The 25,422-nt window shown below is 55.6% G+C and overlaps 2 protein-coding genes across 2 annotated transcripts; both read right to left on the bottom strand.

The window, feature by feature from the left end:
- Positions 1-5,358: 5,358 nt before the first annotated feature.
- LOC133344140 (hairy/enhancer-of-split related with YRPW motif protein-like) lies at positions 5,359-7,681 on the bottom strand. The gene is made up of 2 exons (XM_061554141.1): positions 6,411-7,681; positions 5,359-5,781 (listed from the first exon to the last, which is right to left on the bottom strand). Exon 1 carries the CDS (start codon positions 7,112-7,114, stop codon positions 6,773-6,775), a length of 342 nt encoding a protein of 113 aa, XP_061410125.1. The 5' UTR covers positions 7,115-7,681; the 3' UTR covers positions 5,359-5,781; positions 6,411-6,772.
- Positions 7,682-13,801: 6,120 nt separating this feature from the next.
- Positions 13,802-20,798, bottom strand: LOC133344126 (retinol dehydrogenase 10-like). The gene is made up of 5 exons (XM_061554112.1): positions 19,856-20,798; positions 18,434-18,532; positions 16,914-17,059; positions 16,312-16,446; positions 13,802-14,434 (listed from the first exon to the last, which is right to left on the bottom strand). Exons 1-5 carry the CDS (start codon positions 20,309-20,311, stop codon positions 14,263-14,265), a joined length of 1,008 nt encoding a protein of 335 aa, XP_061410096.1. The 5' UTR covers positions 20,312-20,798; the 3' UTR covers positions 13,802-14,262.
- Positions 20,799-25,422: the final 4,624 nt, after the last annotated feature.

The following is a 25,422-nucleotide window of genomic DNA, read 5'->3' as shown; positions in this document are numbered from 1 at the left end:
ACCTCGGGCGGGGTTCCGTAACATTTTTGGATATCAACTCCATCCACATCGCCACTTCCCTTACCGGTCGAGATGATGTCCACTCGTCACTTGGGTACAGAGTATCCGGTGATGCGGCTACCGCTGCTGCTACTGCTGCTGCTACTACTGCTACTACTGCTGCTGCTGTTGCTGCCATTACTGCTGCTACTACTGCTGCTGCTTCTGCTGCTACTGCTGCTGCTACTACTACTACTGCTGCTACTGCTGCTGCTGCTACTACTGCCGCTACCGCTGCTGCTACTACTACTGCTGCTACTGCTGCTACTACTGCTGCTGCTACTGCTGCTGCTACTACTACTGCTGCTGCTACTACTACTGCTGCCACTGCTACTACTGCTGCCACTGCTACTACTGCTGCTACTACTGCTGCCACTGCTACTACTGCTACTACTACTACTGCTGCCACTGCTAGGGGCGAGGTGGGTTGCTAGGGGCGAGATGGGTTGCTAAAGGGCGAGTTGGGTTGCTAGGGGCGAGTTGGGTTGCTAAGGGGCGAGGTGGGTTGCTAAGGGGCGAGTTGGGTTGCTAGGGGCGAGTTGGGTTGCTAAGGGGCGAGGTGGGTTGCTAGGGGGCGAGATGGGTTGCTAGGGGCGAGGTGGGTTGCTAAGGGGCGAGGTGGGTTGCTAGGGGGCGAGATGGGTTGCTAGGGGGCGAGGTGGGTTGCTAAGGGGCGAGGTGGGTTGCTAGGGGGCGAGATGGGTTGCTAGGGGGCGAAGTGGGTTGCTACGGGGCGAAGTGGGTTGCTAATGGGCGAGGTGGGTTTCTACGGCGCGAGGTGGGTTGCTAGGGGCGAGGTGGGTTGCTAGGGGGCGAGATGGGTTGCTAGGGGCGAGGTGAGTTGCTAAGGGGCGAGGTGGGTTGCTAGGGGCGAGGTGGGTTGGTAAGGGGCGAGGTGGGTTGCTAAGGGGCGAGATGGGTTGCTAGAGGCGAGGTGGGTTGCTACGGGGCGAGGTGGGTTGCTAATGGGCGAGGTGGGTTTCTACGGCGCGAGGTGGGTTGCTAGGGGCGAGGTGGGTTGCTAGGGGGCGAGATGGGTTGCTAGGGGCGAGGTGGGTTGCTAAGGGGCGAGGTGGGTTGCTAGGGGCGAGGTGGGTTGCTAATGGGCGAGGTGGGTTGCTAAGGGGCGAGGTGGGTTGCTACGGGGCGAGGTGGGTTGCTAGGGGCGAGATGGGTTGCTAAGGGGCGAGGTGGGTTGCTAATGGGCGAGGTGGGTTGCTAATGGGCGAGGTGGGTTGCTATGGGCGAGATGGGTTGCTACGGGGCTAGATGGGTTGCTAGGGGCGAGGCGGGTTGCTGGAGACGAGGTGGGTTGCTAAGGGGCGAGATGGGTTGCTAAAGGGCGAGATGGGTTGCTAGGGGTGAGGCGGGTTGCTAGAGACGAGGTGGGTTGCTAGGGGCGAAATGGGTTGCTAAGGGGCAAGATGGGTTGCTAAGGCGCGAGATGGGTTGCTAGGGGGCGAGATGAGTTGCTAAGGGGCGAGATGGGTTGCTAGAGACGAGGCGGGTTGCTAGGGACGAGGTGGGTTGCTAGGGGCGAGGCGGGTTGCTAGGGACGGCAGGGCAATGTCAACACGAGTTGGTGTTCCACTCAGCTGGGCGCGATTCCGGCAGGAAGCGAAGTAATTGGATCACGGGCGGGGGGGGGGACGGGGGGGGGGGGGTTGGGGGGGCGGGGGGAGGGGGTTGGGGGGTGCGGGGGATAACTCACCTCGACCCCCTCCCCCCCGCCTCTCCCGTCGGCGGTGAGAGGTGACGTGAGCCACGCATCGCCGTCTTCGGTTTTTAGTTTCAATCGGTTACCGGTTTTTCGCGCGTTCGTCCCGGGGGTTTTTGCCGGCCACGCGTCGCGAGCGCCACCGCGTGGCAAGCACCGTCTCGTCTCGCGCGGCATCGAGACCGAGGGGCTGTTCCCACTTCTCTGCCACCGTGGTGATCATATTCTTAGGTGTTTTCGGTAAAGTCACGTGACTTTACCGAAAAACCTAAGAATATGATTCCTTGCAGTCACGAAAGCTTCAAGTCTAGAACCGTGGTGATCGTTGTCCCGCTTTGTTCACCCCACCGAGTCTCAAGACTCTTGTTGTGTTGTTTTTCCTTCCCAGGAGGGTCCCGCCAAGATTTAGCAGAAGTTGGTGGAGGGTGCGGGGGGGGTGACGACGTCGATGCTGCCGTGTGTGAGCCCATCCAGCATGTGGTGTGTTCACGTGCAACTGTGTTCCCGTTGAGATGTGTTCACGTGTAACTGTGTTCACGTGTAACTGTTCACGTGTAGGTGTGTTCACGTGTAACTGTGTTCACGTGTAACTAATTCACGTGTAGGTGTGTTCACGTGTAACTGTGTTCACGTGTAACTGTGTTCACGTGTAGGGGTGTTCACGTGTAACTGTGTTCACGTGTAACTGTGTTCACGTGTAACTGTGTTCACGTTTACATCAAGTGTCGAGTTTTCGTTGTTCAATATAAACCCGTCCAGCAGGGGGTGGGAGAGTCGCAGCCGAGACTCAAACTCCCCCCCCCCCCGTGCCCCTCTCCCCCCTCCCCCACCACCCATCATGGCATTGCTCATCGCTGCTATTAAACAATTAAACCGCATCGACCCCCGATGAATACAGTGGGGAGGGGGAGGAGGAAGGAGGGGGAGGAGGGAGGAGGAGGAGGAGGAGGGAGGAGGAGGGAGGAGGAGGGAGGAGGAGAGGGGAGGAGGGAGGAGGAGGGGGGAGGGGGGAGGAGGGGGGAGGAGGAGGAGGGAGGAGGAGGGGGGAGGAGGAAGAGGGGGAAGGAGGGAGGAGGAGGGGGGAGGGGGGAGGAGGGGGGAGAGAGGAGGAGGAGGAAGGGGGGAGGAGGGGAGGGAGACCACTGGGAGGGATTGAAGAGGGGGGCGGATTGGAGGCAGGAGGAGGAGGAGGGGAGTGGAGGGAGAGGTGAGATGTTGGTGAAAGCGGAGAGGGAGAAGTACAGAGGCTGTGCAGGGAGACATGGCGACTCACAGAGACTCACGGAGACTCACAGAGACTCAGGGTCTTGAGCCTCCGGGCTGGGACCATGGCTCAGAGCAGTGCCGGATTAAGCTAGCGCGGGGCCTGTAACATATGCTATAAAGGGGCCTTAAATAAATAAAAAACACATAAATATTAAAACACAAATTCTTAACATGCATAGTAAAGTAATTGTATTTTTTCATTTGCTATACAGCCAGATAATACGACAAATCGCTAACCTTAAACACCCGGTCGTTCATAAAAGTTGAAGTTGGTATAGTACTATAGTAATAGAGCAAGTGTAGAATCACTGAACCGGAATTGACAGCTTGAAAGCATTTAGCGCGGGGCCCTTGAAAGTGCGGGGCCCGTAGCTACTACACATGTAGTAGCTACTACATATGTAGTAGCTGTAGTAGCTACTACATGTGTAGCTACACGTGTAGTAGCTACTACATGTGCAGTAGCTACTACATGTGTAGTAGCTACTACACATGATCCTAGTAGCACATGTGTAGTAGCTACATGTGTAGTAGCTACTACACATGTAGCTACTACACATGTGCTACTAGGATCATCCGGCACTGGCTCAGAGCCGACTCAAGCTGTGCGTGGCTTTGAGCCACGCACAGCTTGAGCCAGAGCCGAGCCTGAGTGTAGCCGTGACTGAGGTCGCGGACCTCAGGGAGAGAGGAGAGCGAAGGCAGGTGACGAGGTGAGCCGCTCGTTATTTCTCAAACTATCTCATCAGTCACGACTCCCCCAACACACCCTCCCTCTCCGTTACCAAACAAAAGGTGTCTTTTTACGCGTCCCATCAACCGCACCACTTGGGCGTGCGTGGGTGCAGCATCATTGACTCAATACAAGCAACACTCTGGACCGGTTATGACACGCAGTGACTCATCAGCAGTGTTAGGGTTTCTGTAAACATCTGCAAGGACTGGTTTTGACACACAGTGAACTCATCGACAGTATCCATCTCGCTTGAATAAATGCTTGTCAACTGCCCGATGTGTACAGGCAAGCAACCTGCTTGTGGTGAGTTTGCGTTCATGTTGAATGATCCCGCGGGCTGTGTTCGAGAGCCGGAGAGCGAGAGAGTGTTTATTTGAAGGTCCAAATTGTATTGTCAGGTGAGACAAAGCTCCCCGCTCGTGGCGTGAAGCCAGCACAGCTGCGGCGTCAGCCTTGTTTATATTTCTGTGGGGAGCGGTGGCGCAATGGTGAGCGCACTGCGCTACGAATTCGGCGACGATTCCCGCTCACCACCAATAACAGTGGCGAATATTTGAACCGGCCGTGGGCCTCCCCGTAGATCGACTCGGCCTCAAATGAGTGCCTGGCGCGGTGTGTGCTAAACATCGGCACTGGTGCTGGTCACCCGCTCTTCGTGTGCCCAGTCGGCCTTGAACGTGAGGTTCTCGCTCACGGCACTTGTCTCGAGAGGCTGTGAAAGGCTATACGGGGCATCTTTGTATTTTCGTCTATGTATAGAGTACGGGATGTATTTAAGCAGAAACCTTGATTTGATCGACACTTAAAATAGTCACGGACGCGCGGATAACGAGACCCTGTGTGACCTTGGGGTCTGTGACCAAACCAAGGGCACCCCCCCCTCCAACCCCTCCACCCTCCCCCAACACCCCCCCCAACACCCCCTCCCTCCAACCCCTCCCCCTGCCTCTCCCAGCATCATCATCAGCTTCTCTCGCGCCTTCCCCAGCCCCCCAGCATCGCCATCATCCCCAGTTGTTGCTGACCCCGTGCCCCTAGTGGACATCTGTGACAAAGCGCTTCATAGCTCATCGGATTCCTCCTCCAGTCTTCGTCGAAATTCTCATTCTGACATCCTCATCACCGAGCCTCCCCACATCCCATGATCGTCATAGTTTCAACAATTCTCATTTTACTATCTCCTCTTCTCTCGCTCTGACGAGCATCATCACCACCACCACCATCATCATCACCACCACCATCGTCGCATATTCTATCATCACCAAGCCTCCTCACTCCTCTTCTTACCGGCATTCCATCAGAATCAGAATTTTTATTTAGGCTGGAATCCGATGAGATATGCAGCTCTTATTCACAGATATCTGTCACCGTCATCCCAACATTTCCCCTCATTCTAACCTCATCATCATCATCACCTCCTCCTCTCCTTCTCGCTCCTTTCACCCCATTACATCTTCGCCCATCTCCTACTAGGGGTTTAAGATGAAGGTGGAGCCGGGGGAGTGCTGCGTCATAAATGAAAGCGACAATGAGACACGGTCTGTAAAACACAAAACTTTATTTAGCTGAGGTCCATTCAATCCCTGCACGTGCTGCGTGCGTCTCCGATGCCATCTCGTGCCACCCCACGTGATGCGGTGTGTGTGTGTCCGATGTCAACTCCTGCCACACCACGTGATGCGGTGTGTGTGTGTCCGATGTCATCTGGTGCCACACCACGTGATGCGGTGTGTGTGTCTCCGATGTTATCTCGTGCCACACCACGTGATGCGGTGTGTGTGTGTCCGATGTCAACTCGTGCCACACCACGTGATGCGGTGTGTGTGTGTCCGATGTCATCTCGTGCCACACCACGTGATGCGGTGTGTGTGTCCGATGTCATCTGGTTCCACACCACGTGATGCGGTGTGTGTGTGTGTCCGATGTCATCTCGTGCCACACCACGTGATGCGGTGTGTGTGTGTCCGATGTCTGGTGCCACACCATCATCAGAAGCCCGGTGTCATGCTTGGTCCACGCTCACCTGCCGTTTGCACAACACAGGTGCGCGCGTGAACACAAAGACAAATATCCTCCGAATAGTCTTAACAGGCTGTTGGGGCAAGTGCTGTTAGCGAGTGGTAGCACCTATGATAGCCGGCCCGGCACACGAGGGGGTGGGTGGTCAGCACCACGCCCGGCCACCTTTGTCTCCCCAGTGGCGATGTTTTACACACCGCAGCAGGTACTCATTTGAGGCTGAGTCGACCTAGGGGAGGCCCAGGACCGGTTAAAATAATCGTCACTGGTGATGGCGGCGAGCGGGTATCAAACTCGGGTCGCCGGGTTCGCAGCTCAGCGTGCTAACTGCAGCATTACCGTTCTCCACATGCACACCTAGACACACCTAGACACACACACACACCTTTACACGCACACACACTTTCACACACACACCTCCACGCACACACCTTCACACACACGCACACACACGCACGCACACAAACACACGCACACACACGCGCACACACACACGCACACACACGCACGCACGCACACACACGCACACACACGCACGCACACACCCACACGCACACACACGCGCACACACACACGCACACACGCACACACACGCACGCACACACACGCACACACACGAACGCACACACACACCTGTCTGTGCTGTGGTTCTGTAACCGCAGCTGCTTCTGCTGCTGGAGTTGCATCAGCTGCTGCTGCTGCTTTTGTTGCTGTAGATACTGGTCCTGCTGCTGCTGTTATTGTTGTTGCTGCTGCTGATGGTTCTGCTGACGGTGCTGAAGCTGCTGTTGATGCTGCTGTTGCTGCTGCTGTTGATGCTGCTGGTGCTGATGCTGGTGCTGATGCTGGTGCTGATGCTGCTGCTGGTGCTGCTGATGCTGGTGCTGATGCTGCTGTTGATGCTGCTGTTGATGCTGCTGCTGGTGCTGATGCTGGTGCTGATGCTGGTGCTTCTGGTGCTACTGATCCTGCTACTGCTGATGATGTTGCTGCTGTTACTGCTGCTGTTGATGCTGCTGCTGGTGCTGCTGGTGCTGCTGGTTCTGATGCTGGTGCTGCTGCTGCTGCTGGTGCTGCTGCTGCTCTGGCTCGCCGTGCAGCGCCAGCTGCAGCGCCGCGATGTGGTCGATCACGCGGCGCAGGAGCTCCGCCTCGCCCAGCAGCTGCTCCCGCGAGATGCCGGGCAGCAGCTGCCGCAGGCGGCTGTAGCAGCAGCCCACGCTGCCCAGCTGGTGGAGCGGCAGCACGGGGCTCTCCTCCTCGCTCGGGGTCTCGGGGGACTCCTCGGGGGTCAAAGGGTTCCCCGCCGGACCCAGCGCCTCCCCAGCCGCTCGCATCGTTGCTTCCCCCACAGCGCCCGTCCCGCCGTGTTCCACCAACCCCTGGCTGGAGCGATGAAGAGAGGAGAGACGGGGGAGAGTGTGGAGCGCGTGTGTCTCTCTCTGTCTCGTCTCTATGTCTCTTCTCTCGGTGTCTCCTCTCTCGGTGTCTCCTCTGTCGGTGTCTCTGTGTCTCCTCTCTCGGTGTCTCCTCTGTCTGTGTCTCTGTGTCTCCTCTGTGTCCCCTCTCTCGGTGTCTCCTCTCTCGGTGTCTCCTCTCTCGGTGTCTCTGCGTCTCGTCTCTGTGTCCCCTCTCTCGGTGTCTCCTCTGTCTGTGTCTCTGCGTCTCGTCTCTGTGTCCCCTCTCTCGGTGTCTCTGTGTCTCTCTGTGTCTCCTCTCTCGGTGTCTCCTCTCTCGGTGTCTCTGTGTCTCTCTGTGTCCCCTCTCTCGGTGTCTCCTCTGTCTGTGTCTCTGTGTTTCGTCTCTATGTCCCCTCTCTCGGTGTCTCTGTGTCTCTCGGTGTCTCCTCTCTCGGTGTCTCCTCTCTCGGTGCCTCCTCTGTCTGTGTCTCTGTGTCTCCTCTGTCTGTGTCTCCAGGAGACTGACCGCCTCTGTGAGGGATGGAGCTTTTACAATGAGGGGGAGGGGGCTGACCGTGGGGGGCCAGGGACCCCCCTCCCCCCGCCACCAGCTGTGGGTGGTGACGTCACGAGAAGGATGGGGGAAGGAGGCGGCGGGGGGAGGGAGGCAGTACCGAGGGTGCGTGTGTTAGGAGTGGTGGCGCAGTGGTTAGCGCTTCGAACCCCGGTGAGCCGAGTTCAATTCCCGACTCACGGCCAAAATCATGAACAAATATCTGAACGAACCGGTCTTAATTGTACCTACCCCCTAGGTTGACTCAGCCTTAAAAATAGCACCTGGTGCGGTGTAAAAAAAACATGAGCACTGGGAAGACAAAAGCGGCCGTGCGTGGTTTGACCCCACCACGCACCCCCTCTTGAACCCTTCTGACCTTAAGAGGAGCTCCACTAACAACACTCGCGGGTGGGGGGGGGGGGTACAACCCCTCATCTTAGGAGCGTGAGAGGGGTGAGTGGGCGAGACGCGTGGGGGAGCGCTGGCAGGGTGGGCGGTGACCTCGTTAACCCCGCACGGTGCAGACCTCCCGAAGGTCAGCCGGGACTGAAGGGGGGGGGGGGGGCGAGCCCCCCACCTGCTTAGCCCCCCAACTGCTGAATTATTACAATCACCAACAGCAATGTCCTGCAACGGTTGGGGACAGATCATTCAAACGCTGATAAGCAGATCTCCCCCTTCCCACAGCTGTCCCTCCACATACAAAGTAAGAATATTGATTTTTTTAAATTTACACATCCCATCAGCCGACCTTCTGGGAGTCGCATCGTGTCAGCAGTTGGTTCAACACAAGCCGAGAGAACTCTGGACCGGTTTCGACATCCGGTGTTTCACCAGCAGTCGGGATATTCTTTAAATCAATGGTGGTGAGCAGCCAGATGTTCAGAATCAGCATCTTTATTTAGACCAGAGGACGAATCCCGTGAGCTCTGGAGGTGTTTTCCACAGGTGTCCAGTAGGGGCGGGTCAACAAGTTACACCAACAACAAGAACATGCAATACCAACACACGATAGGGAGTGCAACATAGAGAAAAGGTAAGTCACGAAAAATAAAATGATAAAATCAGTATACATTGTATTTTTTTCGATTTAAAGCTTTCGTGACTGCAGGGATTCATATTCTTGGTTCTTTCGGTAAAGTCACGTAGAAGGGAAATAATAAAATAATAAAACATAATAAAAGATAAATTAAATAAAAGTATACATTGCGTAAGTACGTAGAGTACTGTCGATTTTTTTTTACAACGCTACACTAAATGTAAGCTTGGGGGAGGCAGCAACAACAAAAAACAGTCCCAGGCCCCAGCAAGAGAACAACGCAGCAGTCCCTCGGCAAGGCAGGACCACCCCACCACCACCCCACCACCACCACCCCACCACCACCCCACCACCACCACCCCACCACCACACCACCACCCCCACCCCACCACCACCACCCCACCACCACCACCCCACCACCACCACCACCCCACCACCACCACCCCACCACCACCACCACCACCCCACCATCACCACCCCACCACCACCACTCCACCACCCCACCACCACCCCACCACCACCACCACCACCCCACCACCACCACCCCACCACCACCACCCCACCACCACCACCACCACCACCCCCACCACCCCACCACCACCCCACCACCACCACCCCACCTCGCCCTTTCTCTTTGCCAGATATCGTGACATTGTGTCCATGCTGGAGCAATCCGACGAGCTCCAAAGCGCTTCTTCACAGATGCTCAGTATGGGCACGGAGTCAGAACGTCGCCACGACAATGCAAACAACGCCATAGGAGTGCAAAGTGTAAGAAAGGTAAACAAATTACTTTAATAAATATATACAAATAAAACTAAGCAATTTGTTTAATCTTTGCAGGCAAAGCACAGAGTTATTTAGCTTATTTTTTGTGGGTCCTGATTCGACACAAAACGCAGCACGGTGATACGCAGCACGGAATAAACAGGCCCCGTGTCTGTCCATGCCGTCAGCTGCGATTCAATTCGAGGTGCCGGGCGTGGTGCTGGCCCCCCACCGGCCCCCCACCGGCCACCCACCGGCCCCCCACCGGCCCCCTCGTGCGCCACACGCAGCGCCGGCCTTCTTCGTAGGCGCAGCTCGCTCACAGCGACTTGGCCCCAACACTCTGGCGAGGCTACCCGGGTGGGTGGGGGCCCTTTGTCTTTGTGTGCGCGCGGAGTCGTTCGCGGTGGAGCTGCCTCGGGGCTGCAGCAGCAGGAGGAGGAGGCCGGCGTCGCTGCCCGGCCTGCCCGGCCTGCAGGGCCCAGCCCAGCCCGGCCCGGCCTGCCCGGCCTGCCCGGCCTTCATCGCGACCCCAACAACGACGCCGCCGGTGAGAGGAAGCCGTGGCAACGGCGCACTGGCGCCACTCCACGTTCCCGTGGCAGGGCCCTGGCCGAGGCCCCGTGAAGGTGCAGCACCGCGATTTGTCGCTTGTGCTGCTGCTGGTGGGAGAGGCCTCCACCAGAGGGAGCTCTACGCTGTATACGAGTCTGTGGGTCTCTCCGTGTGAGTCTGGTTCTCTCTGTCTGAGTCTATGGGTCTCTCTGTGAGTCTCTGGATCTCTGTGTGTGTCTATGGGTCTCTCTATATGAGTCTCTCGGTCTCTGTGTGTCTCTGGGTCTCTCTGTGTGAGTCTCTGGGTCTCTGTATGTGTGTCTATGGGTCTCTGTGTGAGCCTGGTTCTCTCTCTGTGTGTCTCTGGGTCTCTCTGTCTGAGTCTATGGGTCTCTCTGTGTGTGTGTCCATGGGTCTCTCTGTGTCAGCCTGGTTCTCTCTGTCTGAGTCTATGGGTCTCTCTGTGTGAGCCTGGTTCTCTCTATGTGTGTCTCTGGGTTTCTCTGTGAGTCTCTGGATTTCTGTGTATATCTCTGGGTTTCTGTGTCATGGGTCTTTGTGTGTGTCTATGGGTCTCTTTGTGTCTATGGGTCTCTGTGTGTGAGTCTGGGTCTGTTAAGGCTATATGGGGGATCTTTGTCTTTGGTGTTTGTATGTCCCCCCACCCCAGTTTTGCAGTGTGTGTGTGTGTTCACATAGTCCATATACACACATCCTATATACACATTAACATGTACACAAAATGTTCTTTGGGTCTTTCGGTAAAGTCACGTAGATAGGTTTAAAGGAAATAACAAAGAACTACGACGTTTCGATCGCAACACAAGCGTTCGTCATCAGGAAGAGGGGGTTAGCTTCTAAAGATAAACTGTTGATAAAGGTTTGAAATGGGCATAGCCCAAATGTCAGCAGCCAATGATAATGTGAGTGGTGGGCAGTGACCGCGACAGTGGTGGGTTTTCCCACCAATCAAAGGGCTGCCCAGTAAAAATTAGCGTGTTAATGTAAAATCGTTAAGCGGCCTCCACACGGTCGCCCTGAGGTGGCTATGTTAATGTGAGAGATTAGCATGTTAATGGGAGATCGCAAAGCAGAAAAAACCTCGAGCTCGGTGAGCAAGGTGGCTGTGTTAGGGTGACATTTTTTACCTGTTAATGTCAAATCAGAGAGTCGAAAATAACAACGAACATCGGAAGGTCGTAGGATGGGAACATCACAGCCAGCTATGACTTAAACTGGTTGAGAACGTCCTTCCAATGATTGCTCAGTTTATACCCATCTTCTTGATTGAAATTGTGTCTGTCTATATATATGGATGGCTTCATGAACGAATCTTTGTTGATAGCCAGTGGGTTTGCAAAGTACCTTCGTCTTAGAAAAATCTATTTCGTGCGAGCCCACCGCATTAAAACAATGATCAGCCACGGCCGAGGTATTGGTCCTACCGTATTTCAGATCTACCTTATGCTCACGAACACGGTCCGAGACATGTCGCTTAGTTTCCCCAATGTAACTACTGCCGCAAACACAGCTTAGTTTGTAGACGCCGGGGTATTGCATGTCAGGGATCACATCCTTCACAGATGGGATCCGATCAGGAATTGTATGTACTGTGTTGAACCGTACCTGGATCTTGTGTTTGCTCATGATTTTGGAAATATTTTAGTGACCCCTGTATGTATGGTAAGGTGATGGTTTTGATTGGGTCCTCAGATGGTTCTTTACCAAGGTTGGGGCGATAGCTTTACGGATTGTGTAGTCTGAATATCCATTCATCTTGCGGGCGTGGTGTACGTGTTCCAGTTCACTGGCTAGGTGATGATGGTCGGAAATACATCGAGCTCTATGGTGTAGAGTTTAGATGAGGGAATTCTTCTGGGAAGGATGGTGGTGGGAGTCAGGTTTAAGATATGCATCCGTATGGGTGGCTTTCCTGTAGACAGTGTCCCATTGAGCCATCTGGTCTCCTTTCGATTAAAACAGCCAAGAATGGTAACTTGCCATCCTTTTATATCTCCATGGTGAATATGATGGATGCACACAAAACCCATCCACGTAATATATATATTTTTATTCAGAGAGCCACGCTACTGAGTCACATGACTCACTGCCAGGAGAGTCCTGCCGCTGCTGCCCCATTGAGGTGTTTGTTTGTAAGATGTTGTCAGCCGATTACCGACGAGTCGTGATTATTAATCACGTGGGGAGGAGGAGGAGACCGGAGCACACGGAGACAACCCACGCTCTATCCCAACCCCCATACGGATGGACACGGATGGAGATTAGTCCACTTGCTGTACTGCCTTCTCCTCGCGAGCCAGGGTACGGTTCCTCCACGACGCCTCCATCCAAGGGAAGGGAGTTTCGAAACAATCTTTAAGTGATTCACCAACCCTCGCTGCTGCTGCTGTCTCCACACAGCGCTGGGTCACACTCGGATACACGTGGATCAGGTGTGGCCATCCACGGGGGCGGGGGAGGAGTGGGGGTGGAGGAGGGGGGAGGGGGTGGAGGAGGGGGAGGAGTGGGGGTGGAGGAGGGGTGGGGGAGGGGGTGGGGCAGGGGGTGGAGAGGGGGAGGGGCAGGGGGTAGTGAAAGGGGGAGGGGCAGGGGGTGGAGAGGGGGAGGGGCAGGGGGTAGTGAAAGGGGGAGGGGCAGGGGGTGGAGAGGGGGAGGGGCCAACATGTGAGTACCCACGAGGCAGACTGAACGCACGTGAGTTTATTCGTAGTGATACTGAAGGGGCGTATCTGGTACTCAGTGCAACTCCTCAGAAGGCAGCGTAACACGTGGTCGCCAGACAAGGCGTGTGTCATCTTTAACTCTCTCGTCAGCCCCCCCCCCCCATCAAGGCGCGTGCGAAGCGCAGTCTCCAACTGCGACCATCCTCTCCGTCTCTCCCCCGGGCGCTCTACGTACGCGTCTTGAACAAGGGCCAACGCCCGAAACGTCACATATTACATCCTTCACCGTTCAAGGCTACAAAGACAAAGATTCCCCCATATAGCCTCAACATACTGTTGAGGAAAGTGCTTTTCGCGAGTAGCACCTGTGAAGGCCGACACGTCTCTCGAGTGGCGACGTTTACACACCGCACCAGCTACTCATTTGTCAAGGCTACACAGACAGACACACAGACACACACAGACAGACACACAAAGACACACACACAGACACAGACATACAGACACAGACAGACAGACACACAGACACACACAGACACACACAGACAGACACACAGACACACACACAGACACAGACATACAGACACAGACAGACAGACACACAGACACACACAGACAGATACACAGACACAGACAGACACACACACACAGACACACACACAGACAGACACACACAGACAGACACACACACAGACACACACACAGACAGATACACACACAGACAGACACAGACACACACAGACACACACACAGACAGACACACACAGACAGACACACACAGACAGACACACAGACACACACACAGACACACACAGACACACAGACAGACACACACACAGACAGACACAGACACACACACAGACAGACACACACAGACAGACACACAGACACACACACAGACACACACACACAGACACACACACAGACACACACAGACACACAGACAGACACACACACAGACAGACACAGACACACACAGACACACAGACAGACACACACACACACAGACAGACACACACAGACACACACACACACAGACACACACACAGACACACACAGACACACAGACAGACACACACACAGACAGACACAGACACACACAGACACACAGACAGACACACACACACAGACAGACACACACAGACACACACAGACACACACACAGACAGATACACACACAGACACACACAGACAGACAGACACACACACAGACAGACACACAGACAGACACACACAGACACACACAGACAGACACACGTACGGCGTCATTGGCGCGACGCGCTGCAGCTCGCTTGGCGTGAGTAAGACGCAGCGACTAAACTTGGCACTGGGGGGGGGCAGGAGGGGGTGGCCGAGCCTGGCGAGTGTTGTTCGTGTTGGGGCTCGAGCTGTCCTCGCTCTCCGATTCGCCGTCACTCTGGAACGGCGACGGCGTTGGACAGCGCGCACGACCTCTTCACAGGCGCGGTGGGGGTGCTGGGCTTCACTTCTGCTCGCTCGCTGGCGCGGGATTTGCTCCACCACCGCCGCCGCTCTCGTTGTCGCCGCCTCCCTGGCTGCTCTGCAGCTGCCTCTGCGCCTCCAGGAAGGGGTACATGCAGCGGTCGGCGCCCAGGAAGCGGTAGAGCGACGAGAGGGCTTCGGAGGGCAGGAAGCTGGCGCGGTGGTGCGTGGCGGGAGGGAGGGGAGGGGGGCAGCGTGGTGATGTTATTCGTGGTCCACGGTTCGTGCTATCAGCATCATGGTTATGATTATCATGTCACCATCGTAGTCATAATCATCATCGTGGTCAGCATCATCATCGTGGTCATTATCTGGGTCATCATCATCACGGTCATCATCATGGTCACCTCATTCCTGCTGACATCATCCTGACCGTGATAGATAAGCGGCCAACGCGCCTGCTGCTGCTGCTGCTCATCTCCGTCTCTCCACACGAAGCTACAACAGCGTCTTCCACACAGCCCATAGGCCCCACACTTCTCCACACAGCCCATAGGCCCCACGCTTCTCCACACCACCCATAGGCCCCACGCTTCTCTACACAGCCCATAGGCCCCACACATCTTTACACAACCCATAGGCCCCACACTTCTCCACACAACCCATAGGCCCCACGCTTCTCTACACAGCCCATAGGCCCCACACATCTCTACACAGCCCATAGGCCCCACACATCTCTACACAACCCATAGACCCCACACTTCTCTACACAACCCATAGGCCCCACACTTCTCCACACAACCCATAGGCCCCACACATCTCTACACAGCCCATAGGCCCCACACTTCTCTACACAACCCATAGACCCTACACTTCTCTACACAGCCCATAGGCCCCACACTTCTCTACACAGCCCATAGGCCCCACGCTTCTCTACACAGCCCATAGGCCCCACACATCTCTACACAACCCATAGGCCCCACACTTCTCTACACAGCCCATAGGCCCCACACTTCTCTACACAGCCCATAGGCCCCACGCTTCTCTACACAGCCCATAGGCCCCACACATCTCTACACAGCCCATAGGCCCCACACTTCTCTACACAGCCCATAGGCCCCACACTTCTCTACACAACCCATAGGCCCCACACTTCTCTACACAGCCCATAGGCCCCACACTTCTCTACACAACCCATAGGCCCCACACTTCTCTACACAACCCATAGGCCCCACACTTCTCCACACAACCCATAGGCCCCACACATCTCTACACAGCCCATAGGCCCCACACTTCTCTACACAACCCATAGGCCCCACACTTCTCTACACAACCCATAGGCCCCACACTTCTCTACACAGCCCATAGGCCCCACACTTCTCTACACAACCCATAGGCCCCACACTTCTCTACACAACCCATAGGCCCCACACTTCTCTACACAACCCATAGGCCCCACGGCCGTCTGGGAGTCTTTACCGTCAGCAGCATTGGTTCAGGACAAGCAAAGCTCTGGAGCGGTGTTGACATGCATTGCTTGCTTGAGTCAATGCTGGTGAACTGCCAGATGTTTATCAGCAAGGACCCGCTCTGCTACATGTGGCTCCTAATTGACGATCAGCGTTACCATGGTGATCGCCATGATTGCGATGATCGGAATAGACTGTGTGGGGGGGGGGGGGGGTTAAAGGTTAGAAATGTTGCATTGGAGGCATGAAGTGGAGGTTACAAAGGGGTGGAGGGATGGGTGATTGGGATCGTGGAGGGATGTACGGGTTAGGGATGGGAGGATGCGGTGCCCCGAAAAGATGAGCTGGGTGGAGGATGAGGAGGAGGGTGGAGGATGGGGTGGAGGATGAGGATGAGGGTGGAGGATGAGGGTGGAGGGTGAGGATGGAGAGGGTGGATGGTGAGGAGGGTGGAGGATGAGGAGGAGAGTGGAGGATGAGGGTGGAGGATGAGGTTGGTAGAGGATGGAGAGGGTGAGGAGGGTGGAGGATGGGGTGGAGGATGAGGGTGGAGGATGAGGGTGCTAGAGCCTGAGGGTGGAGGGTGAGGTTGGTAGAGGATGGAGAGGGTGGAGGCCCACCTCTTGAGGAACACCACGAGGTACATGAGGCGAGGGATGCAGATGAGGGGCTGGTCCGTGAGGATGGCGCGCACCGCCTCGCTCACACAGCGCTCCGGCCGCAGCGGCGGCAGCAGCAGAGACTCGATCTCACGGCTGAATCGCACGGAGACACCGTGGGGACACGGGGAGACACATGGGGACAAGGGGTGGCACACAGGGACACGGGGTGGCACATGGGGACACTGGTGGGCGTGGGGACACTGGGAGGCACACGTGGACACAACCGCCTCTACCTGTACACCTCCTCCCTCTATTCAACCACCTCCCCCTGGAGTCAAACACCTCCTTCTGCCCGTGGCGCCGCACCCCACTCGCTCCTCGCCCCCCTCCCCGCATTTGTGTGACCAGGTGGGTCCCAGGTGGGTCCCAGGTGGGTCCCAGGTGGGTCCCAGGTGGGTCCCAGGTGGGTCCCAGGTGGGTCCCAGGTGGGTCCCAGGTGGGTCCCAGGTGGGCCCCAAGTGGGCCCCAAGTGGATCCCAAGTGGGCCCCAAGTGGATCCCAAGTGGGCCCCAGGTGGGCCCCAAGTGGGCCCCACAATCGCCGCTGCGTTGGCCCCTCACCGGATGTGGCAGCCCCTGAACATGCCCGTGTCCACCAGGTATGGGCACACCAGCGTGGTCTTCACGCCGCCCTTGCCCATCGCCTTGATCTCGTGCGCCAGAGACTCGTGGAAGCCGACAGCCCCGAACTTACTGGCGCAGTAGTCCTGTTGGGAGCGGGTGGGACGCGTCAGTGCAACATCATCACCTGGTATGACGTCTTCGCCATCGCCATCATCACGTTCATCATCATCACGGTCATCATCATTATCACGGTCATCACGATTATCATCACGATCCTAATCGTAATCACGCGGTCATCATCATCATCACGATCATCATCATCACGATCATCATCATCACGATCCTAATCGTAATCACGCGGTCATCATCATCATCACGATCATCATCATCACGATCATCATCATCACGATCCTAATCGTAATCACGCGGTCATCATCATCATCACGATCATCATCATCACGGTCGCCATCATCACGATCCTAATCGTAATCACGCGGTCATCATCATCATCACGATCATCATCATCATCACGATCCTAATCGTAATCACGCGGTCATCATCATCATCACGATCATCATCATCACGATCATCATCATCACGGTCATGCTAATTCAAGACGCGTGCGCGTTCATCCGTGTTGATTCTGTGTAGGCGAGGTTGAGGACTCAAGTGGCCAGGATAGGGGGTTGCCATTCGCAAGAGCGACCTGTGTTCATTTGGTGCAGGGGTCGGCAACGAGAATAATAAGATGGTTTTTGAAGTCGGTAAAAAACCCTCAATATTTCAAGAGGCGCAATGCCACTGTGTGGTGAATACGAGACGGTGGGGTCACCGATAAGCGACGTCACCAAGCAGCAGTCCTTAAAGAGCCGCAGGTTGCCAACCCCCGATTGAGTGGATGGGTGAGTGGGCGAGTGAGTGAGTGAGTGGGTGAGTGAGTGAGTGGGTGAATGGGTGGGTGAGTGAGTGGGTGAGTGAGTGGGTGGGTGAGTGAGTGAGTCGGTGAGTGAGTGAGTCGGTGAGTGAGTGGGTGAGTGAGTGAGTGGGTGAGTGAGTGAGTGGGTGAGTGGGTGAGCGAGTGAGTGAGAAATGTTTAACGCGGTGAAAATCAAAGAGACCAGGATAGAGTAGCACTTGTCCGAATAGCTTCGAGTGGCCTATACGGTGGATCTTTGTCTTTAATGAGTGTGGGGAGCGGTGGCGCAGTGCTTAGCGCACTGCGCTACGAACAAGCCGGCGATTCCCGCATACAGCCACCATCACCAGTGACCATAAGCCGAACAGGTCCTGGGCCTCCGCTAGGTCGACTCAGCCTCAAGTGACTAGCTGGTGTAACGTGTAAAGTGTGGGCACAGTACCGGGGAGACAAAGGCGACCGGGCGTGGTGCGGTTCTGACCACACCACGCCCCCCTCGTGCGCCGTGGCGGCCTTCCACAAGCAGCACTTGCCCCAACGGCCTGCCGAGGCTATACGGGGGTGGGGGGGGGGGGGCCTTTGTCTGTGTGAGCTCGCTTGCCTCCACCCCCGCGGTGCTGAAGAGGCCCAGGGCGCTGGCGATGGTCACGATGTGTCCATGGTTCTTCTCCACCATGTCCGGCAGGAAGGCCTTGACCGTCTGAGGTCAACCGGTCAGAGAGAGGGAGAGAGGTCATTAGCTCAAGGAGAGGGGTCATTGTGAGAGAGGTCAAGGAGACGGGTCATCGTGTGAGAGGTCAAGGAGAGTGGTCATTGTGAGAGAGGTCAAGGAGAGGGGTCGTCGTGAGAGAGGTCAAGGAGAGGGGTCATTGTGTGAGAGCGGGAGAGGTCAATCGGTCGCGGAGAGAAGCCATTTGGTCGCCAAACGAGGAGTTCACAGAGCCACGTGATTTCGGGATCTTGCATCGTCGTCCCAACAGCCCCTCACGGTCACGTGCGCGGTACCAATTCACTCTCTCGCGCGCACGCTCGCCTCGCTTGATTAAGCGACGAGGTGGAGGGGTGGTGGTGGATGGGGGTGGGGGTGGTGGGGCTGGTGGGCCAATTAGCGAGCACCACGAGTGAGGGGATAAGCCGGTCTCCGTCGATCCGAGTCACGATGCGAGCTGATCCCCGTCACGAGGGCGCGCTCAGGAGGAGGATTAGCGCCTCGCCTGCCGCTCGCCTCCTCCACAACTTCGACTAAGAGCAACGCAACCCTCGCCGTGGTCGGTGGTAGTTGGAGTGTGCCCTTGATTCAACCCAGGAAGACATCGCCGAGAAGTCTCACGACTCCTTATCAGGAGGATCCGGCTATGCTGGGATGATTGGCCATGGATTTTGTGATGGGTGGTGGGTCTCTGTGTGAGTCTGTAAGACTGTGTGGGTCTCTGTGTGAGTCTGTAAGACTGTGTGGGTCTGTGGGTCTCTGTGTGAGTCTGTAAAACTGGGTGGGTCTGTGGGTCTCTATGTGAGTCTGTAAGATGTTGTGGATCTTTGGTTCTCTGTGTGAATCGATCCGTCTCTGTTCCATGGTCAGTGTCAGCGTGTCACTACAAGTGTGCCAGTGAGTGTGCCTCTGTCGGTGTGTGCATGTCATTGTCACAGTGTGTTACTACGTGCGTGCCACTGTCAGTGTGTCACTGTCAGTGTGTGTCACTGCCAGTGTGTCACTGCGAGTGTGCCAGTGAGCACGTGTCACTGGCACACACTCTCACTCTCTCTCACACACACACTCTGTCACTCTCACACATACACAGGCACACACACTCTCTCACATACGCACACTCTCACACACACTCTCTCACACACGCACACTCTCTCTCACACACGCACGCACACACTCTCTCACACACGCACACTCTGTCACTCTCACACACATACGCACACACTCACGCACACACTCTGTCACTCTCACACACATACACAGGCACACACACACACCCTCACCCACGCGCGCACGGACCCATCGTCCTCCACGCACCCAGAAGTGCGCGGTGCAGTTCACGGACAGAGTCCTCTCGATGAGGTGGTCGGGGCAGTCGAGGAGGGGTCTCCCCGACACCACCCCGGCGTTGTTGATGAGCATTGTCGGGTGGCGGCCCATCTCGTGCCGCACGCTCGCGGCCACGCGGTACACCTCGGCCCTGCGGCTCACGTCGCACGCGAACGCCACGGCGTGGGCCCCCAGCGACTCGCGAAGTTCGCGCGCCGTCACCTCGACCGCGGCGCCGTCGATGTCCCAGAGGGCCACGGCGGCCCCCCGCGAGGCGAGCTCGCGCGCGAAGAGGCGTCCCAGGCCCCCCGCGGCGCCCGTGACGACGCAGAGGTCCTGCGCCACGCTCTTGGGACGAGGACGCACGACCCAGCGCGAGCCCGCGGCCAGGAGGGCGCGCAGCACGCGGCCCACGGTCAACACGAGGTCCAGTAACACGTGCATGGTGGGTGGAGTGGGTGCGTGGAGTGGGTGGGTTGTGGGCGAGTGGGTGAGAGTGAGTGTGGAAGTGTGGGCGAGTGGCTGGGTGGAGAGTGTGTTGGCGAGAGGATGGGTAGGTGAGTGGGTGGATTGTGAGTGAGTGGGTGAGAGTATGGGTGGGTGAGTGGGTGGGTGGGTTGTGGGTGAGAGTGAGTGTGGAAGTGTGGGCGAGTATCTGGGTAGTGAGTGAGTGGGCGAGAGGATGGGTGGGTGGAGTGGTGGATTGTGAGTGTGGAAGTGTGGGCGAGTGAGTCTGAGTGAGTGTGGTGGGGGTGTTAAAGAGAGAGTGTGTGGGGTGAGTGTAATAATAGGTGCTCGCTAACAGCGGTGATCGGTCCAGCAGTGAGAGTACTGAATACGTGGTGATGGACTCTGTCTATGGAGTCTGTTTGGTGAAACAGACCCTGGGTATGACGCCTCCTCTATCACCTCCTCTATGACCTCCTCACTGCTCCGGGAGTCGCTCTGCGCTCGAGGTCCGCGTCCCTCCACATTTAAAGGATGTGGGGGGGGGGGGGGTCACTCCCGCCCCCTCGCGCGCCACCCTCCCGGGGGGGGGGGGGGGATGAAAATCACGAGTTTCACTTCGAGATGAGTGCCGGGAAGCCAGGCTCCATCGCGAGGGACACTCAATCCCATACTCCACCTCCTCTTCCCCCTCTCCTCCCACTCACCTCCACCTCCCTCTCTACTCGTCCTCCTCACCTCCTCCTCCCTCTCCTCCACCTCCTCCCTCTCTCTGCCACCTCCTCCCTACTGATCCTCCGCCACCCTCCTCCCCACCCCTCTTCATTCCGCGAGTTCGCCACCGTGTTAACTCGAGTTATCAAGTTATCGAGTTATCAAGTTATCGAGTTATTGTGATCACATCCTCTGCGTTACCCCGGCAGTGGGGTAAGGGAGTCTGTGGGGGAGCGGTGGCGCAATGATTGTCACACTGTGCTACAAACCCGGCGACCCGAGTTCGATTCCGGATCACAGCCAACGTCGGTGACGTATATCTGAACAAATTCCGGGCTTCCCCGGGGTTGTTTCAGCCTTAACAATAAGTACCAGGTGCGATGGGGAGACAAAGGCGGCCGGGCCTGACTGCTCCCCCCCACCTCGTGTGCCGTGCCGGTCTTCACAGGTGCTGCTACTCGCTCACGGCACTTGCCCCGACACTGTTGAGGTATATTCATATTCTTAGGTTTTTTTCGGTAAAGTCACGTAGGTAAAAAAAATAAATTAATAAAAGTAAAATAAAATAAAAATCACGACGTTTCGGAGGCAACACAAGCTTCCGTCTTCAGAGGTGGAATTCCTCCCCGTAGAGGGTATTCTAGATTTGAAGCTTTCGTGACTGCAAGGATTCATATTGAGGTTGCACCACGGGAGATATTCGTCTCTGAGGCATTTGGAGCAGTGGCGAGCGCAGCGCACAATAACACAGGCGACACGAGCTCAATTCGCGGTCATGTCCACCGTTCTCTCCCGCCGCCGTAGGAATGTGGAATTTCCACCACTGGCTCTGCGAGGGCAGTGGAAGCATGAGATGAGCAGCAGTAGCGCCAGTGTTCACATTGAGCAGCAGGGCAATCACTGTGGAAGCGTGCGCGTGTGTTACGATCCATCAGGGCCTGGACTTGACACTTTGATATCGCGTCGCGCCCTGGCTGACACTTGACTCGGTGCAAGCTGATACGGCCATGCAAGCTCTCGCAGAGAAAGGCCTTAATGTGTTTGTACCTGTTACTTAATAGCTACTTAGAGCAACTGTTGTACCCGCGGCTACAAAGACAAACATCCCCCGTGTAGCCTCTAACATATTGTTGGGGCCAAGTGCTGTGAGGGGGTAGCGCTGCCTATGAATGCCGGCACTGTGGCACACGAGGGGGTGGGTGGCCGGCACCACGCCCGGCTCGAATCAGAATCTGTATTTATCCTGGAGAAACCCGACGAGCCATGAAGCTCTTTTCAAGGGCACGTGAGCGCCACGGAGGCCACGCGGCGTCGTGAGACTGCACGCCGCCAACAGCGAGCCTCTCGCCCGCTCGCCCATGTACGTTGAGCGCGCTTGGACAAATGAACAAACCTGCGACGCTGCTGGTCTAGACGACATGGCCTACCCCCCCCCCCCGCTGGTCTACTCGAAACACCTCGGATCCCACGTAGCGGCACTCGCTAGCAACTTTCTTCATCCGAATTGCGTCAGAACGCCCCTTGCTGCCACAAAATTAGGAGGACTCCCAGAGGCGGCGAAGGAGATCAACGTTGCCGGGGAGTCACCGGACACTCTTCTCTTCTGAGCCAGTGCCGCGTTAGCCTCGTCGCACAAGTCGCTACTACATAGGTAGTAGCTACTACATATGTAGTTATCAAGTTATCGTGAGTAGCTACTACACATGTAGTTATCAAGTTATCGTAAGTAGCTGCTACACATGTAGTTATCAAGTTATCGTGAGTAGCTACTACACATGTAGTTATCAATTTATCGTGAGTAGCTGCTACACATGTAGTTATCAAGTTATCGTGAGTAGCTGCTACACATGTAGTTATCAAGTTATCGTGAGTAGCTACTACATATGTAGTACGGGGCCCGCACTTTCAAGGGCCCCGCGCTAAATGCTTTCAAGCGGATCAATTCGGGTTCAGTGACCCTGCACTTGCTCTATTACTATAGTACCATACCGCCTTCAACTTTAATGAACGGCTGGGTGTTTAAGGTTAGCGATCTGTCGTATTATCTGGCTGTATAGCTAATGAAAAAATACAATTACTTTACAATGCAAGTTAAACGTTAGTGTTTTAATATTTACGTATTATTTTATTACAATTTATGGCCCCTTTATAACATCATGCTACACAGGCCCCGCACGAGCTTAGCCCGGCACTGCTGCTGAGTGCGTGCGCCCAAATCTCCGGCCGGAACGCATCTCACAGCGACCGCCAGCGACGCGTCCTGAGCGCCGAGCCAGGCTGGATGCCGCCACGGCAGCGTGCGACCAGCGCCTGCCACTGATAACTTCGTTTGTGTGAGAACGGCACCCAGGCGACGTCTCAACGAGACGTTGCCTGGACCTCACGGCATCGTGACCACGACGGGGGTCCGTGGTGCCGCACTTCTGCCGAAGCTGTCAAACGAGTTCACCTGAGGACGGCTGCTTGCGTTGTGGCCGAAACGTCGTGAGAATTATTTTATTATGTTTTATTTTTATTATTTTATTACTTCCCTTCTACGTGACTTTACCGAAAGAACCAAGAAGATGAATCCCTGTCGCGTTCGCAAGTGAACAAGTCTCTAGCTTCGTCTCCAACATCGCTGCTTCCAAGTGAACACGGACATCGACAACAACAACAAGGAAGGCCAGCTCCTTGAAGATGCAGAACAATGGACGGTGTCTGTTCCTACTCCCGACGATCATCTACGACATCTTCTTCGCAGAGCTGTAAGCCCGTACGGTTCACCCCGCATGCTTGTGCAGGGAAAGTGAGTTTTCAGGTCCATGCGGCGTTACAGCCGTTTCAACAGGAGCAACGCGCATGGTTTTGTCTATTTGTTTGTGTTTCTCCCTTGTGATGGAACTTTGTAGGATGAACGTTAAGACTGATAACGGCCACGGGGTGACCACTAAGTTCTGAGTTGGTCTCTAATAAGGTAGTGCACTGAGAAGGGGTTGACAGGTATTGACCAGGGTGTGCGTGCCACTGCACACGCGCACGTGGTTTGGGGCGTGCGACTGCGTGGCAGGCCGCGTTGGGCATGCGGGTCGCAGATCGCCTCCGGCTGTGAAGTCCGTCACTGGTGGTGGTGGTGGTTGTTGTTGTCCTGCATGTGCTGGAGGAGGAGGAGGTTGTCACGTGGCTCTGTGCCCACGTGGGCTGACGTCCACACACATAGAACGTTGGCATGTTTATTTAATTCAATAGCCTATTTTTCTTGTGTATCTGCTGCTCTGCGTGAAAGTCAAAAGCATGCTGCTAAATAAATAAATCACCTCGGTTGGATACCTGGAGCAGCCACCAACCCATCACCCCGATTTGAAATCCGCGGCAGCCGCCAACTAATCACCTCGGTTAGAAACCTTCGGCGGCCGCCAACCAACCGCCGAGATTAGAAATACGCGGCAGCCGCCAACACACCGCGCGGTGCTGCCAGATCAGAGGGTTAAGGTCCTCCCCCTGCGGCTTTGCAATCGGGGGAATGTGCAGTGAGGGACGGGGTGTAAATACAGGATCAGATTAGTCGAACAGGGATATTTAGATCCGGGTTTAATTGGCACTGGAGCCAGCGACACCTTATACAATGGAGCAGAGGGCCCTTTGTTAAAAAAAAAATAATACTGTATTTTAAAAAAAACTTTAAAAAAACACGCTTTAAAGAAATGTACCGTACTAGTAATGGAAGAACTCCACGACTCCAGGAAGTGGCCCCGAGGCTTGCCCATAACGTGAGGAACCGTGGTGATTTACAGCCAACGTCAGCTGAGCGTGGACATTAGACCCAAGCCGAAACATAACATAGAAAAAAGAATGTTTAAAAATATTTATTTTTTAAGTATTGTCATCAGTATGACATAAGTATACCAAGTTTGCAGTCGATACCACATTGGAAAGTGGGTAAAAATTGAGTTACAAGATTTGAGGATACAACAGACAGAGTTAATGAACAGCGTGTATTAATAATACAAACACAGAGCAATTGCCGCACAGGACAAGGCAGTACAGCAAGTGGGTTCCAGATTTCGTGCCCGGCGCGGTGAATATTTTATTTTCCTCCGGGTTCGCCGGTTTCCTAGAACGTGAAGGCAAACTCGTACACACAGACGGAGGGCAGAGGAGCGACGCTCACAACAACGACTGGAGCGCCGGGCGGTTAAAACGCGGTGAGGTGGCACAACAGAGGGCACACCAGGCCTGCCTGGCATCTCAGTCAACCCATGGCGCCTGGCTCTGTCCCGTGACTTTCTACAAACCACTCGACACTTCACGTGGCCTCAAGGTGCACCTAGTCTGGCACAAGGCCGTGGTGGCAAACAGCGGTGGTTGTTGTGTTATGCAGTAATGCTGCGCGGGGGTTTAACGGTCATGTTGTT

The sequence above is a fragment of the Lethenteron reissneri genome, chromosome 19 (genome assembly GCF_015708825.2).
Source record: "Lethenteron reissneri isolate LAM-NWPU_2019-01 chromosome 19, ASM1570882v1, whole genome shotgun sequence".
In the NCBI taxonomy this organism is placed as follows: domain Eukaryota; kingdom Metazoa; phylum Chordata; class Hyperoartia; order Petromyzontiformes; family Petromyzontidae; genus Lethenteron; species Lethenteron reissneri.
This window is presented reverse-complemented; position numbering and strand designations above follow the sequence as displayed.